General features: G+C 41.9%; 1 protein-coding gene across 2 annotated transcripts in view; it reads left to right on the forward strand.

Moving 5' to 3' along the window:
• CACNB1 (calcium voltage-gated channel auxiliary subunit beta 1) overlaps nucleotides 1-17,392 on the forward strand; it is a 64,168-nt gene that overhangs the window by 23,193 nt on the left and 23,583 nt on the right. For both annotated transcript variants that reach the window (XM_075278300.1, XM_075278301.1), the window contains 5 exons: nucleotides 13,742-13,861; nucleotides 13,950-14,072; nucleotides 14,837-14,973; nucleotides 15,454-15,527; nucleotides 16,256-16,410. In XM_075278300.1, the coding sequence (XP_075134401.1) occupies nucleotides 13,742-13,861; nucleotides 13,950-14,072; nucleotides 14,837-14,973; nucleotides 15,454-15,527; nucleotides 16,256-16,410 (609 nt within the window). The remainder of the gene's footprint in view (nucleotides 1-13,741; nucleotides 13,862-13,949; nucleotides 14,073-14,836; nucleotides 14,974-15,453; nucleotides 15,528-16,255; nucleotides 16,411-17,392) is intronic.

Here is a 17,392-nt window from a genome sequence, read left to right on the forward strand (position 1 = left end):
CCAGACACAGAGTCGGACATGCAGTACTCTGTGTCTGATTTTTTTTAAAAAAGGGTTTTGCGGCGGAGAGCATAAAACGCTCACCACCACTCACGGCCGGACCGAGTCTGACAGGTTTCCGGCTTCTGCATGCAGAAGATGGAAACCTAATATGGAATGCCGAACGGTAGTGTGAACCCAGCGTCAGCCGCGCTTAGGGGCGAACTGTGTGACAACAGAAGATGGAACCGCAAGAACGGAGAGCAGACGGTGGTGTGAACTGAGTGTATGGGAGCCTTGACACGGAGTGAACGCGTGTGTATTTTTGCAAAATACGTGTGTAAAATTAAGACTCCTATTGACTTCAATGACATTTTACAGGCATGTAAAAAATATCATTGAAGTGAATGGGAGTCTTATTTTGACACGTGTATTTTGGCAAAATACACGCGCGTTTACGCCGTGTGAAGGCTCCCTAAGGGGTTTTTTTGCAACCACAATATGGCGGGGCAAGATTAATGGTAGATATAGCATTCTGGGGAATGTGTATTGGTTAGATGAGCTTTTATTGAAATGATAGTCCAAAGTGTGAACCAAAATGGTGGTTTGTTACATGTGAGTGTGACGTTGAGGGAGTAGGGCAAATAGTTTATTAGTAGACGGGGCATTTTTGGGCGGAATGGCAACTAATATGTATATGCATCACAGTAGTTTGGCGTTTTATATGTGTTGGATGATTTTTTGATTTTTTTTTTTTTTTTATGGTTTTCTTTTTTGTTACTTTTTTCTTCGTTCCACTGAGGGGTGTGAACCTGCAATCATTTGATTGCAAGTCTCCATAGACGGAAATCCAAGTGTATTGCAGTCTATGAGAGTTTGTGTGCCTTACTTTCGCGGCTGTCCATAGCCCAGCTGCGATAGTAGTATTGTAAACACAGGCCTGGGAGCATTCAGTATGGAACAGGTCAGCTCCTGTGAGGTCAGCAGGCAGGAGCCGGTCTGCAACATTGAAGGTAAGGGGAAGGGGTGTTTGAGGGGGAGGGGGGTCAAGTGTTAATGCCTGCAATCCCAGTCCATTTTAATTGCAGGCAGGAGCAATGGGCCTCCGTGTGTAGTGGAAAGCTATATGTAAATGTGAGTGAGTAGAGTGAGGGCTACCCGTGAGGCGACAGTAAGGAGTGTGCAGGCAATGCGAAGCAGTGTGTGTGAGTCTTTAGTTGGGGCTAGGAGTCCTGCTTTTGGGAGTCTCCTGCTAGGAGGCCATGTTGTTTAGTGGCACCAAGAATAGCCTATGTTTCAATCCCAAGCGAAAACTATGTTTGTGGAAAATTTCATGCAAATCCGTCAAGGCGTTTTAGCGTGATTGAGGAACAAACATCCAAACTCACAAACATGCAAACATCCAAACACACAAACTTTGTAGGATGGAAATCATCAGCGTTTCTGCGTATGTAATTGACATGTTGCGATTGCCAAAAATGCAACAGTTTTGGTAATCTCAGCATTTCCACCGCATGTATTTTCCTGCTAAAGGTCACATGTTGCAAATTTTGATGCGCTTTCTTTAGTTAAAGCCAAGAGTAAGAAATGCAAAGAAAGTGCTTAAAATATCTCTTCTCTCTGCTAAATCCACTCTTGGCTTAGCTCAAAAAATGCATCAAAATTTGCAATATTCAGCTCCACTTGTGGGTTCAGTGTAAGGCTGAGGCCCCTCGTCGCAGAAATGCAGTTTTTTTTATGCAGATTTTGCTGCGGTTTTTTGAGCCAAAGACAGGAGTGGATTTAGAAGAAGGTAGAAGTGTAAGTGCTTTCTATATATCTCCCGTTCCTTTTGTAGACATTCTTGGCTTTGGCTCAAAAACCCGCAACAAAATCTGCATTAAAAAAAGCTGTGTTTCTGCAAGGTGAGGCATTAGCCTAAAGGTGTTTTGCCTCAAAGTAAATGGTGGCATACCACTTCAGTCCTTTTGGTCTCTGGATTGGCAGGGTCCCTAAAAGCTACATCAGATAGAAATATCCCTGTAATGAGATGGACTATAGATGTATTAAAGTGTTAACCAGCCCCCCATGCACCACTAATCACTCAAAGTACTAAATAGAGGCACATAATAAAAATAACTGATCTATTAACAGCAACTTGTTTATGGTTTCCAGACAGTAACTGGGGATTAACTGTGAACTAGTCACGTTAAAGCGTATTCACATCTGGAACATTTTTGTCATATCCATTGATATTTATGGCATATCCACAAATAGATATATGTATGTCCCACCTCTGGAATCCACATGTATCTTTAGAATATGAGTTCCTGTAACCCCTTCTGACAGTAGCTGTGGATGGAAAAGTGGCCTCATGTGTGACGCTCTCCATTTAGCTCTGTGGGGGATCAGAGAGGTGCTGGTTCCTGTTCTTGATTCCTGAGGTGAGAGTTACAACTAATAGATATATCCTGTGAATACAGCGGGCTCCACGTTGCAAAAATGCTGCGTTTTACAATACCTGCAAAATGGATGGGATTGTGGCAGTGGCGTAACTACCAGGGTAGCAGCGGTAGCAGCTGCCACAGGGCCCGGGACATTAGGGGCCCGGTGACAGCCGCTACCGCTGCATTTTTTATTTATTTTTTTCTTAATAGGCCGTTACTGGCTGTAGAGAAAAGCTACAAATTCAAAAGCATTTTTGAAAATCGATCGCAGCATGTCAAATATACTTACAGAAATGCTGGCGTTTCACTTATAGGTAACTATCAGGAGGACTCGGCTTCGCACGGGTATATTTATTTATTTTTTGTCCAAGACGTGCGTATCTAATCCTCCGGCATTTGGTACTGTGTGCAGATGTGCGTATCTAATCCTCCGGCGTGTGGTACTGTGTGGAGTCACGCGTATCTAATCCTCTGGCGTGTGATATTGTGTGCTGACCTGTGTATCCAATCCCCTGGCGTGTGATACTTTGTGCAGACGTGCGTATCAAATCCTGTGGCATGTGCATCTGTGTGTAGATGTGCTTATCTAATCCTGCGGCGTGTGTAACTGTGTGCATTGGCATGTATCCAATCCTCTGGCATGTGGTATCGTGTGCAGTGGCGTGTATCTAATCCTGTGGCATGTGGAACTGTGTGCAGACGTGCGTATCTAATCCTCTGGCGTGTGGTATTGTGTTAAGATGTGAGTATCTAATCCTCCAGCTTGTGGTACTGTGTGCAGACGTGCGTATCTAATCTTCTGGCGTGTGGTACTGTGTGAAGTTGCGTGTATCTAATCCTCTGGCGTGTGATATTGTGTGCTGACCTGTGTATCTAATCCTCTGGCATGTGGTATTTTGTGCAGACACGCGTATCTAATCCTCTGGCAAGTGGAACTGTGTGTAGACGCGCGTATCTAATACTTTAGCATGTGGAACTGTGTGCAGATGCGTGTATCTAATCCTCTGGCATGTGATACTGTATGCTGACCTGTGTATCTAATCCTCCAGCATGTGGTACTTTGTGCAGACACGCGTATCTAATCCTTTGGCGTGTGATACTGTGTGCTGACCTGTGTATCTAATCCTTTGGCGTGTGGTACTGTGTGCAGACGTGCGTATATAATCCTTTGGGTTGTGGAACTGTGTGCAGACATGTATATCTAATCCTCTGGCATGTGATAATGTGCGCCGACCTGTGTATCTAATCCTTCAGCGTGCGGTACTTTGAGCAGACGTGCGTATCTAATCCTCCAGTGTGTGGAACTGTGTGCAGACGCGCGTATCTATTCCTCTGGCATATGGAATTGTGTGCAGATGTGCGTATCTAATCCTTCGGCTTGTGGAACTGTGTGCAGACGCGCATATTTAATCCTCTGGCATGTGGAACTGTGTGCAGACGTGCGTATCTAATCCTCTGACATCTGATATTGTGTGCTGATCTGTGTATCTAATCCTCTGATGTGTGTGTCTCAGTTTGTATATCAGTGTTGGATCGTACATGTGGAGTGAGCATGTGTATTGCAGTTGGAATATGAGTGAAAGACTTGCAGGTTTGTTTTGGCTAATGGGGGGTCAGGGTGTTGGGAAAGCTGTATCTCCGGAACGGTATGTCTGAGTGAGTTGGATTCTCGTCTTAAACCTTCCCGGACACCTGAAGTATCTGTGTGCTAAATTTGGTGACGATTGGTCCAGTCGTTTGGTCGCGCATAGAGAACAGACAGACAGACAGACAAGAAATCATTTTTATAATATAGAGAGAAATGGGGGCAGTTTCCCTCTGCGAGCTTTCTGTGAAAAACGCTGCAGCATTGTCTTTTCTGCAGTGTTTTTTGGCTGTAGCTCACTACTTGGGGCCTTAGCCTTAAAACAAAGTAAAAAAGACATGGAAATAAGAAAAGTAAGGCATGTATGTTTCAAGAGCCCATATATTTAATCTAAATCTAGCTCCACTTAAAGTGGTCCTCTGGAACATAAGCACAAGCTGCTCATCTGTGTGAGTGACTGTGTCTGATACTGCAGTTTGGACATAGACATGCAAGTTACTATAAACAATAATGGTAACTCGGCATTGTAGGAGCGCCGCTGCCACCTTATTACGCTATAGGCAGCAATGCCGCAGCTATCAAACACTGATGGCCTATCATGGGACAAAATACTGAATAATGAAATATTGGTTATTATCAGATTCCAACATTTTATGTTTAACCCCTTAATGTTCCAGAATATCTTGGGCTATAAAAGAAAACAAATAACTCTGGTTCTGATCTTGTATTTCTATTCATCAGTAGTGGCTCTTTCATGTAAGCCAGCTTGTAGGTTTAGTGGTCCCGTAAAGCGCCAACTTCCCTTATTAGTGTCACATTTTCCACCAGGAATATTGTTTATTAATGACTGATGAGCTTCTGGAAGACATTCGTGATCTCACCCACTCATCGACCAGAAGGAACAGACTTCTTAAAGGCGAATGAAACCTAAAATCTGCAGCTCATCAATGTAAAGCTTGTAAACAGGGCTGATCATGGCATGTACACATGACACATTAGGGGGAACTTATTAATACACGTATTTCCTCTTGAGGCTAAAGCCCCACATAACATGCCACTGCCAAAAAGCACTGAATAAAATAACAGTGGTGGAAACATATCGCTGTTTTTTGCGCATCGTTTTTTCACAGAAAGTACACTGAGTTTTGCCCTGCGGATTTTTTTGTCCCTATTATACCTATATAGAAAACTCCAGCATTTCCTTGGTATAATTGATGTGCTACAATTTACAAAAACGCAACAGTTTATGAAATCACAGCCTTTCCACTGCTTATATATTACTACAATGTGTGGATGGGATTAGCCAGGATTAGCCATCCACTTTGCAGGTACATTTCCACTGCGGCCAAATCGCTGTGTTTTTGCAATGTGGACCCCCAGCCTAAAGAGGTTTTCTGGCCCCAAATGGATTTTTCATGATCTACCCATAGGATTCTGCAGCTTCTGGTATTTGCAGTCAGTCTGTGCCAGGTCAGGCAGTCAGACCCCCCCCATGGATCACATACTGTTGACTATGGATAGGTAATAAGAATGGAGACTATATTTGGGATCGGAAAACCTCTTTAATAATCTTGGTCTATCTTGATAGCCCCATGTGCCTGACTGCCATAGAAATCAGGTATAACTCATACCAATTTTCTGGCTTGCGGCATAGTAAATCTGTCAGTCCAAGGCATCCACGCCTACTTTAATCTCCGCCCATTTTTCTACAAAGTGGCAGGCCGGTCACAAAAAGTGACATATTTTTGGCATTTTTTTTTTCTTGTGGCACAATTGACCTTTGTACATGAAGCAAACTAGCTACAGTGGCGGAAGACATTTTTTTTTGGAATCTCCTGAAAATATTTAGTGAATGTGGTGGCCCATAGCCATTCCCTGAAATCTTGCTTTTATTGTTCAAGACAAGTAAATGGCCATACTATAGATCCATATGTGGTACTCATCTGCTACGAACCCATACTGTACTTGTATGATTTGATATACACACATTTCTGTAGATTTACAAAGCAAAATGAATCAGAATTGGGGCTTATTATCTGGAAAGGGGGTGGGGCTAAGTGGAAAGGGGTGTGGCTTGTTGGGAAAGTGGATGGCTTAAAGGGGCTCTATCACCTAATTTCAGCAATATGCGATAGACACATATTCTGGCCCCGCTAATCACTACTAAAAAACGTATACTTATCATGCACGGTGGGCATTTCGTGCACTCCTCCATGTCATCCATCGTTGACGCCCTTCTCTGGTTTCTTCTCCGTGAGACATCTTCCTTCTTTAGCGATGATCCTAAATTCACTACACAAAAATGGCACCGGAGAGCTACTGCGCACGCTCTGGCGTCAAGTTAGCCCAACATATGGAAGTATACAGAATGGTCCCATAATATTCTCTAAACTAAGCAATACGTGTATCTTTTAGAGTTTAAAAGTGATTTCCTAGACATATATTGATGGACTATTTTAAGGAAGGCCACCAATATTTGATGTGTGAAGATCTGACTCCCAGCATCCATCAATCAGCTACGTTCACACAGTGGAAATTCCTCTTCATTTTCCGCCTCTGTATTTGACCACAGGATTGCCACAACAAAATGCAGAAGCCCCTGTTTCGGCATTCTGGCTTTCCTATGCTGATTAGACCTGGATGAATCCGTTGCGGAATCCGCGGCAAGATCGAGCAAGGTGCTTATTTTTTTTCATGTCCTGCTGTGATCTGTGTATCTGTGTGAAAACAATGGGAGGTAGATTCGGGGTCTGAATCCATCCCCAAGTCCGGGGCAAATTTCTATGTGTGAAGTACCCTAAAAAGGCTTTCATTGTTTATACTGGCAAAGCACCATATATACAGTTATACCTTCGCCAGGTATTGCAAATCAGTCCCATTTGCTTGAAAGACCTTTAGTATTACAGTACTAAAAACTCCTTTTATACCCTTAGAGTAAGAATGGCCAAGAGAAATGGGAGATATGTATAAAATACTTATACTTCTGCCTTTTGCTCAATTCATTCCTGGATTTGGCTAAAAAAAACACAAAAAAGCTGCGTTTCCGCAATGTGAGGCCTTAGCCTTAAAGAGAACCTGCCACTATGAATATGCTATATACAGTAACCTGCAGGCAGCTTGGTATAGCGCAGAAGGAGCTGAGCAGATTGATATATAGTTTTATACTTTTATTTTATTGTTTCATTCTCAGCTCATTCTGAGCTTAGGAGTCCAGTGGGTGGTCCTGTCAGTGATTGACAACCATCCCTGTCTGAGTGTGTGAGAGTAGGACTGGCTACTAAGCTTAGAATGAGAGTTATAATGAATCATTGCCCATAGCAATATACTGTATATCAATTTGCTCCTCTTAGTCTATACTACACTGCCTGCAGAGTAAACCAAATTGTTATGTGACAGTTTCTATCAGATGGCCATTTTTGTCCCCCCCCCCCCCCCCCCTTAGTGCCCTCTTTGTCTCTGAAGGGGTGACGGAGCAGGGTGTTGGATGTATAATACATTACTAGCTCCTATCCCCATATTATCACTATGCTGTAATAGTGTGGTAACAATGCAGGACAGGAAGGGTTAAGCAGCTGTTATGTAACATGCCAGACAGGTGCTGTCTAGACCAGTGAAACTATCAGAATTGTAAGCGACAACCATGAAATCAATAGAAAACCAGTAATTACTAAATGTTTGACTTCCTCTCCATTGACCAAGTTACCAGAAAACCTCCAAGTGCAAGGAATTCATGAAAGTAACAAATAAACCTATATTTACCTATCTTCCCCACTGACTTGCTTGTCTGCATGAGTGGCAAAGACAATTATTTTAAAGGGGCTCTATCAGCAAAATTTTGCTATATGAGCCCCACATATGCCTATATAGGCTGTAAAAAGGCTATTCAGGCACCGCTAATCTTATTTTAACACCCCCCCCCTCCATTTTAAAATAATACCCTAAAAACAATTATTCAAATGATACTTACCCGTGCACGCTGGGCGGTCCTGCACTGTCAGACTTCATCTTGCTGTCACGCCTTCCTCTTCTTTCTTCTAACAGCGATATCCTCCGGTCCTGGCTCTTCCCCGCTTTGATCTTCTGTTCTTCCAGTGGGTTGTGTTCAAATCCCCCGCGTGCGCAGTACCGCTCCCTCCAGAGCGCTACTGCGCATGCGCCAGCGCTATTTTTGTTGTAGTTCTTGTAGTTCTAAGTAACCCTTAGAACTATGCGAGCGTACTTTTCCAGGAGAAAAGAAGATGAAGGCGTGGAAGAGCCAGGGCCGGAGGGCATCGCCGAAAGAAGAAGAAAGAAGAGGAAGGCGTGCCAGAAGATGATGTCGGACCGTGGATCACTGCCCACCGTGCACAATAAGTATAATTTACATATACAGTCCTATGAAAAAGTTTGGGCACCCCTATTAATCTTAATCATTTTTAGTTCTAAATATTTTGGTGTTTATAACAGCCATTTCAGTTTGATATATCTAATAACTGATGGACACAGTAATATTTCAGGATTTAAATGAGATTTATTGTACTAACAGAAAATGTGCAATATGCATTAAACCAAAATTTGACCGGTGCAAAAGTATGGGCACCTCAACAGAAAAGTGACATTAATATTTAGTAGATCCTCCTTTTGCAAAGATAACAGCCTCTAGTCGCTTCCTGTAGCTTTTAATCAGTTCCTGGATCCTGGATAAAGGTATTTTGGACAAACAATTCAAGTTCAGTTAAGTTAGATGGTCGCCGAGCATGGACAGCCCGCTTCAAATCATCCCACAGATGTTCAATGATATTCAGGTCTGGGGACTGGGATGGCCATTCCAGAACATTGTAATTGTTCCTCTGCATGAATGCCTGAGGATTTGGAGCGGTGTTTTGGATCATTGTCTTGCTGAAATATCCATCCCCGGCATAACTTCAACTTCGTCACTGATTCTTGAACATTATTCTCAAGAATCTGCTGATACTGAGTGGAATCCATGCGACTCTCAACTTTAACAAGATTCCCGATGCCGGCATTGGCCACACAGCCCCAAAGCATGATGGAACCTCCACCAAATTTTACAGTGGGTAGCATGTGTTTTTCTTGGAATGCTGTTTCTTTTTGGACGCCATGCATAACGCCTTTTTTTATAACCAAACAACTCAATTTTTGTTTCCAAAATGAAGCTGCCTTGTCCAAATGTGCTTTTTCATACCTCAGGCAACTCTATTTGTGGCGTACGTGCAGAAACGGCTTCTTTCTCATCACTCTCCCATACAGCTTCTATTTGTGCAAAGTGCGCTGTATAGTTGACCGATGCACAGTGACACCATCTGCAGCAAGATGATGCTGCAGCTCTTTGGAGGTGGTCTGTGGATTGTCCTTGACTGTTCTCACCATTCTTCTTCTCTGCCTTTCTGATATTTTTCTTGGCCTGCCACTTCTGGGCTTAACAAGAACTGTCCCTGTGGTCTTCCATTTCCTTACTATGTTCCTCACAGTGGAAACTGACAGGTTAAATCTCTGAGACAACTTTTTGTATCCTTCCCCTGAACAACTATGTTGAACAATCTTTGTTTTCAGATCATTTGAGAGTTGTTTTGAGTAGCCCATGATGCCACTCTTCAGAGGAGATTCAAATAGGAGATCAACTTGCAATTGGCCACCTTAAATACCTTTTCTCATGATTGGATACACCTGGCTATGAAGTTCAAAGCTCACTGAGGTTACAAAACCAATTTTGTGCTTCAGTAAGTCAGTAAAAAGTAGTTAGGGGAATTCAAATCAATAAAATGATAAGGGTGCCCATACTTTTGCACCGGTCAAATTTTGGTTTAATGCATATTGCACATTTTCTGTTAGTACAATAAACCTCATTTCAATCCTGAAATATTACTGTGTCCATCAGTTATTAGATATATCAAACTGAAATGGCTGTTGCAAACACCAAAATATTTAGAACAAAAAATGATTAAGATTAATAGGGGTGCCCAAACTTTTTCATAGGACTGTATGTGTATATATGTTTTTATGGTTTTATTTTAAAACGGGGGGGGGGGGGGAGTTTTAAAATAACATTAGAGGTGCCTGAATAGTCTTTTTAAAGTGGGGCTCATACAGCATAATTTTGTTGATAGAGCCCCTTTAAGACCTAGTTGTCAATTTATTCATACATCTCCAGGATCAATAACAGAGGAAAGGCACAATGTAGAGTTATAAAAAAGAAGATCCAGAATATTCATTACATTGGGAACAGATATGTCTAGAGGTGACAGACTCCTGTTACTAAGGCTTAGGTCACATCTGCATTGGACTCCGTCACATTGTCCCTCTGAAATTGGCAGTGAAAAAGGACAAAGGACTTCCTCTCTTTCAGTTTCAGTTGTAAAATGACGGATAGCTAATGGACATTACAGTCAATGGGGTCCACTAGATTTCATGCAAAACCGTTATTTCAGAGGTCCACCTGTCCTCTGGTGAACCAGAACAACATAAAGGCCAACACTAATGTGAACATAACGTAAGGTATAATAGGGAATTCTGGCCAAAATATGCTTGCGATGTTACGCTATGTTCATATCCGGGATTTTACTTCCGCCAGCAATTGACGGACACAATCAGAGTTTCAGGGACCTCAATGACTAAAATACGTCCATCAGAATTCTGTTGTTGTGGGTTTTTTTTTGTTTTTTTTAAACTAAAAAATTTGGGTTGCCGCACTTTTTTATATAATCATATACAGCAATGTGTGATGTTAGTAGATACAACCTGTGACATTGTTATATCCAGTGGCTTGTTTGTAAACAGCAATATGTGATGTTATAATATACAGCAGCATATGACATCACTGTATACAGAGGAATGTGATGTCATTATATAACAGGAGCATATGACATTATATACAGTACCATGTGACGTCATTGGGGGTAAGGCATTAGGCCTTGAATCAGAGCGCGGATTGTGCAGGTATAGGTTAAATCCAGTTAGCCCTATGTCTGTTTATGGGCCTTTTGTCCTTTTATTTTTGAAGCTTTGGTTGCTCATTTTTTTTATAAGGGCAGCCGATGTGCTGTCGTGAAGAACAATGCTGATAGCACTTTATTATAGATGTCTCCTCATACAGACACATTGATCAGTGGACGCTGTAGGAGCTCTTTCTTCTGTCAGTGTGTACTGAAACAATGTGTCCGGTATCTCACATATCCTGGTACAATCAGAACTAGCTTTTAAGTTGTTATATAAGGCCTGCCATATGGAGAGATTTTATATAGAAAATCGTGGCTTATGGACACTAATGAGTTTTTCTTGGGGTCTTGTGTAGCATCTATCATTGCAGTCAGGCTTTGCCACATATGACTATGTACCGCCATAGGGAGCCTTCGTATGGCATTGTGTTAGGGGTATAGAGCTGCTTGGGCAAAATACCTCCATAATATGACATTCAGTGGAGCAATAGAAAAGCTTCAGATAGCAATACTGAAATACAGAATGGTACAATAAACCTTTATAGGTCTTGAACTTGTATATTATTTATCAATGTGCATGAGTCTATACATTGAAGAAATGGCTTCAGTTTTGTAGATTCTTATACTTGTTGTCATCACACACACACACACATCACATTTTATTATGGGCATCTGCAATAATGGTGATGGCTGAGTTTCATGATAATGGTTGTTTGAGTAGGTGCAGAGGATGCAGTCGCACCCAGGCTTAGAAACACTTGGGGCCCATAACGTGTTTCTCGGCAATATGAGGAGATCAGTTCTATGAACAATATGTTATAGTTGGGGGGGAGGGGCTTGGTACAGATTTTGCTTTGGGGCCCAGGAGCTTGATGTTACGCCTCTGGTTGAATTTAGTTATTGTAGCTTAGCCACACCATCTGACCCTAACTATTCTTATTTTGACGATATCAGAGGCTCAGTCTGCTGCATTTTCCTAGGGTTTGCTCATCCTCATGTTTTACACTCCAGCTTTGCCTGTTTGAATTGCCAACAAGGAAGAAGCTGTGTCATGTCTCTCCTGACTACTGGAGCACACAATAATTTGCCAGTGACAACTTCTAAGGTCAATGGGATATTATGGCATTTGTCTAATATTAACTTAAAAGTACCCTTACTCAATAGATGAACAGAGGGAGAACTTGATTTTGGTAGGACCATTGACCATTTAATGTGCATCTAATAGAGGTACCCCAACTCCAGATTTCAGCATTCCCAATCCTTTGTTCTTGCTAAAGATAAGACACTACCAAATGTATCCTGGCTTATTCATCACTCCCTATTGAGAACACATATGTGCAGGAGAACTAGCTGGAGGCTACCTCTTAAAGGGGCTCTATCATTGGGAAAAGTAATTTTTAACTAAGCACGTACTTGCATAGCCTTTAGAAAGGCTATTCCACACCTACCTCTTGTATGTTAATCCCCTCAGTAGTTTTTGAATGAGCCTGTTTTTATTCATATGCTAATTAGCCTCCACCATGCACTCCGGAAGTGTCTGTGAGCACCGTCTGCTATTTTCTATGTGTGTAGAGCAAGGAGATGCGTCATCATCAGCAGCCTCTGTGCCCTCACACACATAAAGAATAGCAGAGGGTGCTTACAGACACTTCCCGCTGCACGATGGAGGCTAATTAGCATATGAATTTTTTAAAAAAATGGAATCGTTCAAAAACTACTGAGGCGATTTACATGCAAAAGGTAGGTGTGGAGTAGCCTTTCTAAAGCCTATGCAAGTATGTGCTTAGTTAAAATGACTTTTCCCATTGATAGAGCCCCTTTAAGTTGTTGATGGCGGAGCTATGCTTACCGATAGTTGATGGTTAGTATTGATACAATGAATGTGTCTGTTTGGGCAAATACTTCCTATGGGGCAAAACAAATGCAATGACTGTAACATTGTATCAAGGAAACAATTATACTGAACACAGACTGAAAGCCTAGGATGACCATATTTATATATACACAATGAATTGTCCATATGTGATTTTGATATGTCATCTAAGATCATCTGGATTTGATTTGTTTTTCCTAGGGTTCCCGGGAGTGGTTGTTAGGGTATTTGGGAGGTGGGATCTGAGGTCTGGTAATGAACGAGGTGGGTGTTACAGTATAGTAAATTGAATAGTAGTGGAAGTCACTGGGCTTTGGAAGCGGACACATGTTTTTATCAATCATTGTGTCAGCTTCTTTACTGTCCTGGGCTGTGTCTCTGGCTTCCAAAGCTGCTGGCCACCTGTCCTTAACTCTCCATGGAGAAGTCTGTCACTGCCACTCTGACCTCACTGGGGGTGGGACCGGCAGTCGGAAGAGCAATTTAGGATAGGCGATAGGAAGTGTTTGTGTAACTACATGTTTCTTTGTGTAAATGTTTAAGCCTCTCTAGAACGTTCTCATTTACAAAGAACCTATTTCTGATTTTGGGAGTCTGAGTGCGTGGCTATACCCTTACCAGGGCACATATGGCCTCTTGTAATTGACAGGGAGCTAGTGTTTGGTTAGTACAGCTATCATAGACTGAAAGCAGCACGTAGATTCAGGCAGACATGTATGTATACAGCTTTGATCATGAGGTGAGTATCTGTCCTGCTCTCTTATATGCCATTCCAATATGTTCACCCCCTGTAGTGTTCAGTCCACTTTCTCTCATTCTCCTGATATCTGACTATTTAGAGGTAGATTATTAATCTTAAAATAGCAAATAAACCTTCCTAAGTGTTGGATATTTAACATATTTCTGCCCCCATGATCTTACAAGGCTCAATCTCTTCATCCAGGGGTCAGCAGAGTCCTATACAAGTCGTCCATCTGACTCCGATGTATCCCTTGAAGAAGACAGAGAGGCTTTACGAAAGGAGGCAGAACGCCATGCTCTAGCACAACTGGAAAAAGCAAAGGTAAAACTAAAAAAAGAAGGGTTCATGGGTAAACATACTATATCTTTTGTGGATTGCTGTTGTATTGATCAATTATGTCTATTCACAGACTAAGCCTGTGGCGTTTGCGGTACGGACGAATGTAGGATATAACCCGGCTCCTGGAGATGACGCTCCAGTGCAGGGGATGTCCATCAATTTTGATCCCAAAGATTTCCTTCACATCAAGGAGGTATGATAGGAACATATAGGGGAACATGAGGATGTATTGGCTGCCATTCTTCACTGGTAATACTGAGAAATACAGCTATATATTCATATTATATCTATTGAGATCAGCTCTTGTTACAGACACATCCGAACCATGACGTTCATGGAGTGTATACAGGGTATAACACCTGATTTTTATTCCTTTCTCTATTGACAATCCATGAACAGCATATGTTCTCTCTGACTATAGTATTAACCTACACAAGGCTACTCTTTGAATTATGCTCTAATCTGCCGATGTCTATAATGCATCCTAGCATCCTGTAGCAATGATCCATTCACGTAAATTGAGGCGCAAAGAAACTCAAACACCTTATTGGGTTCATTTCAGGAAGACAGTTTAGTGACTTGGGCTTTATATGTGATATAAGTGCATAAACAATTAGGGTCCTATGACATTACTATCATAAATCAGGAGTCATATCGCCCAAGCCCTGACATGTAGGCACCCACTATAGCAAATCACCTGGAATACACTTCCCACTACCCTATTATACATAATGCTGGTCCACATACAGCCTGACACAAATAACAGGGCAATATTGGTGCACATTAATGTTATTACTGCATTTCATAATGAATCTTTCATATGTCATAATTTACTGAGCTTGTCTCCAAGTAACAAAGGGGGCACATTCTCTTAGCACTCCCTAGTAAGACACTAGCTGTCCATACAAACCATAAGGACTTCCATTAACCTGTCTTTCTATCTGTTACCATTTCCAGAAATACAATAACGACTGGTGGATCGGCCGAGCTGTGAGGGAGGGCTGTGAAGTTGGTTTCATCCCCTCTCCCGTCAAGTTGGAACATATGAGAATGCTACAGGAACAGAAGATGCGACAGAGCCGGCTGAGTACTAGGTGAAAGCTGTGTGCCTGTGCTAGGAAATATATGTTATGGGGTGGAATTTATTAACTAAGCATACCAGCTTTCTGGTGTAAAAGTGGAAGATTTTTTGGCACATGACCATTATGATATTTTTTGTCATTGGCAATTTTTTCACCACACTCAACACCAAAAAAGGGGTTGCGATGAGGCAGAATCGAGTGGCGCTGGGTTAGGGACATTTCAGTCAGACGGATTTACTATAACTTGTGCCAGAAAAGTGGTGCAAGATATAACTGAAACCTATGCCAGTGCCCGGCTGGCAGAGATCTCAGTTTTCGCTCAATAATAATTCTGGCACATCTTCTGCCAGTGAAGGATTTGATTAGAATACCAAACTGAATGAATTCTCCAAATATTGGCTACTGTGGTAGGAGCTGGTTGGACTACACTTAGGTATTTGAAATATTTCATATTTTTGTATATGTCACTTATTTCATAATTTTATCTTGCAGTAAATCCATTGGGAATTCAAACAGTCTAGGTGATGTGGGCGGTGGTACCCGTAGACCAACCCCTCCAGCAACAGGTAAGAGCTACTGTATGTTCTCTTGTTTCCTCTCTAGAAAACTATACCAACAAAGCAGAACCACTGACACTCACTCTGCTTGGTAGATTTTTATTTATACGCACAATATACATTTCTCAAGTCATTTTTGTATATTCTTGAGAGTAAATATGATCTAGAATCAGAGAGTGTTACTATTTAATGAATCAAAAGACTATCAAGGTGTTTTATGGAGACATGGTGTTAGATGTCAGCGTAAATCTGAGTGGGAACTATACAAAGAACCTACATGTATTCAAAATGGACCTAAAACCTGAATCAGGATTAGATGACATTCTAACCCCCCTTTATTTTGTTTACTTATATAGTGTCCACATATTCCACAGCGCCTTACAGACATTGTTGGTTACTGTCCCATATAGGGTTCACAGTGTAAATTCCCTATCAGTATGTCTTTTGAGTTTGGGAGTAAACTCACGCATACACTCGGAGAGCATACAAGCTCCATGCGGATGTTGTCCTTTGATGGTTTCGAACCCAGGGCTCCACAGTGCTGCCCATCATTTCTGCATTTTGAAATTCTTATAATTGTTTCTACATCTTTTTTTTCCTTTTTTCCATAGTTTCATCTCCTTTCTTATCATCTTTTGTTTGATGTTAACACTGTGACACTATCTACTTTATGTTTCTTACTCTTCTATCCCCTCTTATTCTCCTCTACACACGTCTCCCCATCTCTTCATCTTCAGGTCCCCTGGAAAATCAATTAGTTTATGACATAGATGCTGTTGATTTAGAGTATGAGGAGACAGAGCCTCAGCCTGTCCAACAAACACCCCACAGTAGCACGGGGAGCGTAACAACTCCCCCATCCACTACCAAACATCTCCCTTTCTTTAAGAAGGTAACCAATCGCATAAGCCTTGTAACTATTAACCCAACTTTCTATCTGAGGGTAAGTTCACATGGGGATTTTTGGTCCGGAACCTGAGGCGGAGTGCACCGGCATCCAGTCCCGCACTCCGCTCTGGATTAGGCCCAATGAATGGGCCTAGTCGGGCAGGAGTGTCTTCAGGCGGATGTCGCAAGTCGAATCTGCCTGAAGAATGAGCGTGTCACTTCTTGATTTCAATGGGAGCCACCTTTTTGGTCAGGATTTTGAGGCGGATACGGCCTCAAAATCCTGACCAAAAAACCCCGTGTGAACTTACCCTAAGTGTGCAGTTTGGTCAGAGATCCCTAACCCAGGATTTTACAAATTTGATAACACCAAACCTGTGTTTCCAGCATGTTTATATACAGGAAGTGTGTCCTGTGTTCTTGTGGTTTGAGGCTGTCTACGAGTATGGCAGTGGCTTCTTTTTTGTCTAGAAATGCATTGTGCTATGTAGAAATGTATGTAAATTGATGCTGGGTACTTAGAATACAACTGAACTAACAGCCTCAATAACTATGTATCAGTTTATCATGTTATTCTGATATATGAGTAAGTCTATGTTCGGGGGCATTACTTAAGGGGGTGCCTGAGGTGTCTTGTGAGTCATTTAGTGGTTGCAACTATCACCTACAATAGTTTGCCACACCTTAAAGATGACTTGGTCTAAAAAGAGTTTGTCCATGTGACAAGTTAGATTTAATGAGTTCAGGGTGAAGTACCTTGCCAAAATTCATTGGAAAAGTTACTATTCTTTGCCAAAAAACAGGGAATAAATTGTAAATTGAAGCACATTGGAAGGCAGCCATTATAAAATGGTGCACTGGAGTGTGGACCTGGCTTGTATTGTGCAACTATGGGAAGGATTTAATTTATGCAAGATGGGCACGTACTTCCTGCAATAGTCATATACAACATAATGGGGGGAGGGGGATTCATCCAATGGTTTCCA

Source organism: Leptodactylus fuscus, chromosome 6, assembly GCF_031893055.1.
Source record: "Leptodactylus fuscus isolate aLepFus1 chromosome 6, aLepFus1.hap2, whole genome shotgun sequence".
Taxonomy (NCBI): domain Eukaryota; kingdom Metazoa; phylum Chordata; class Amphibia; order Anura; family Leptodactylidae; genus Leptodactylus; species Leptodactylus fuscus.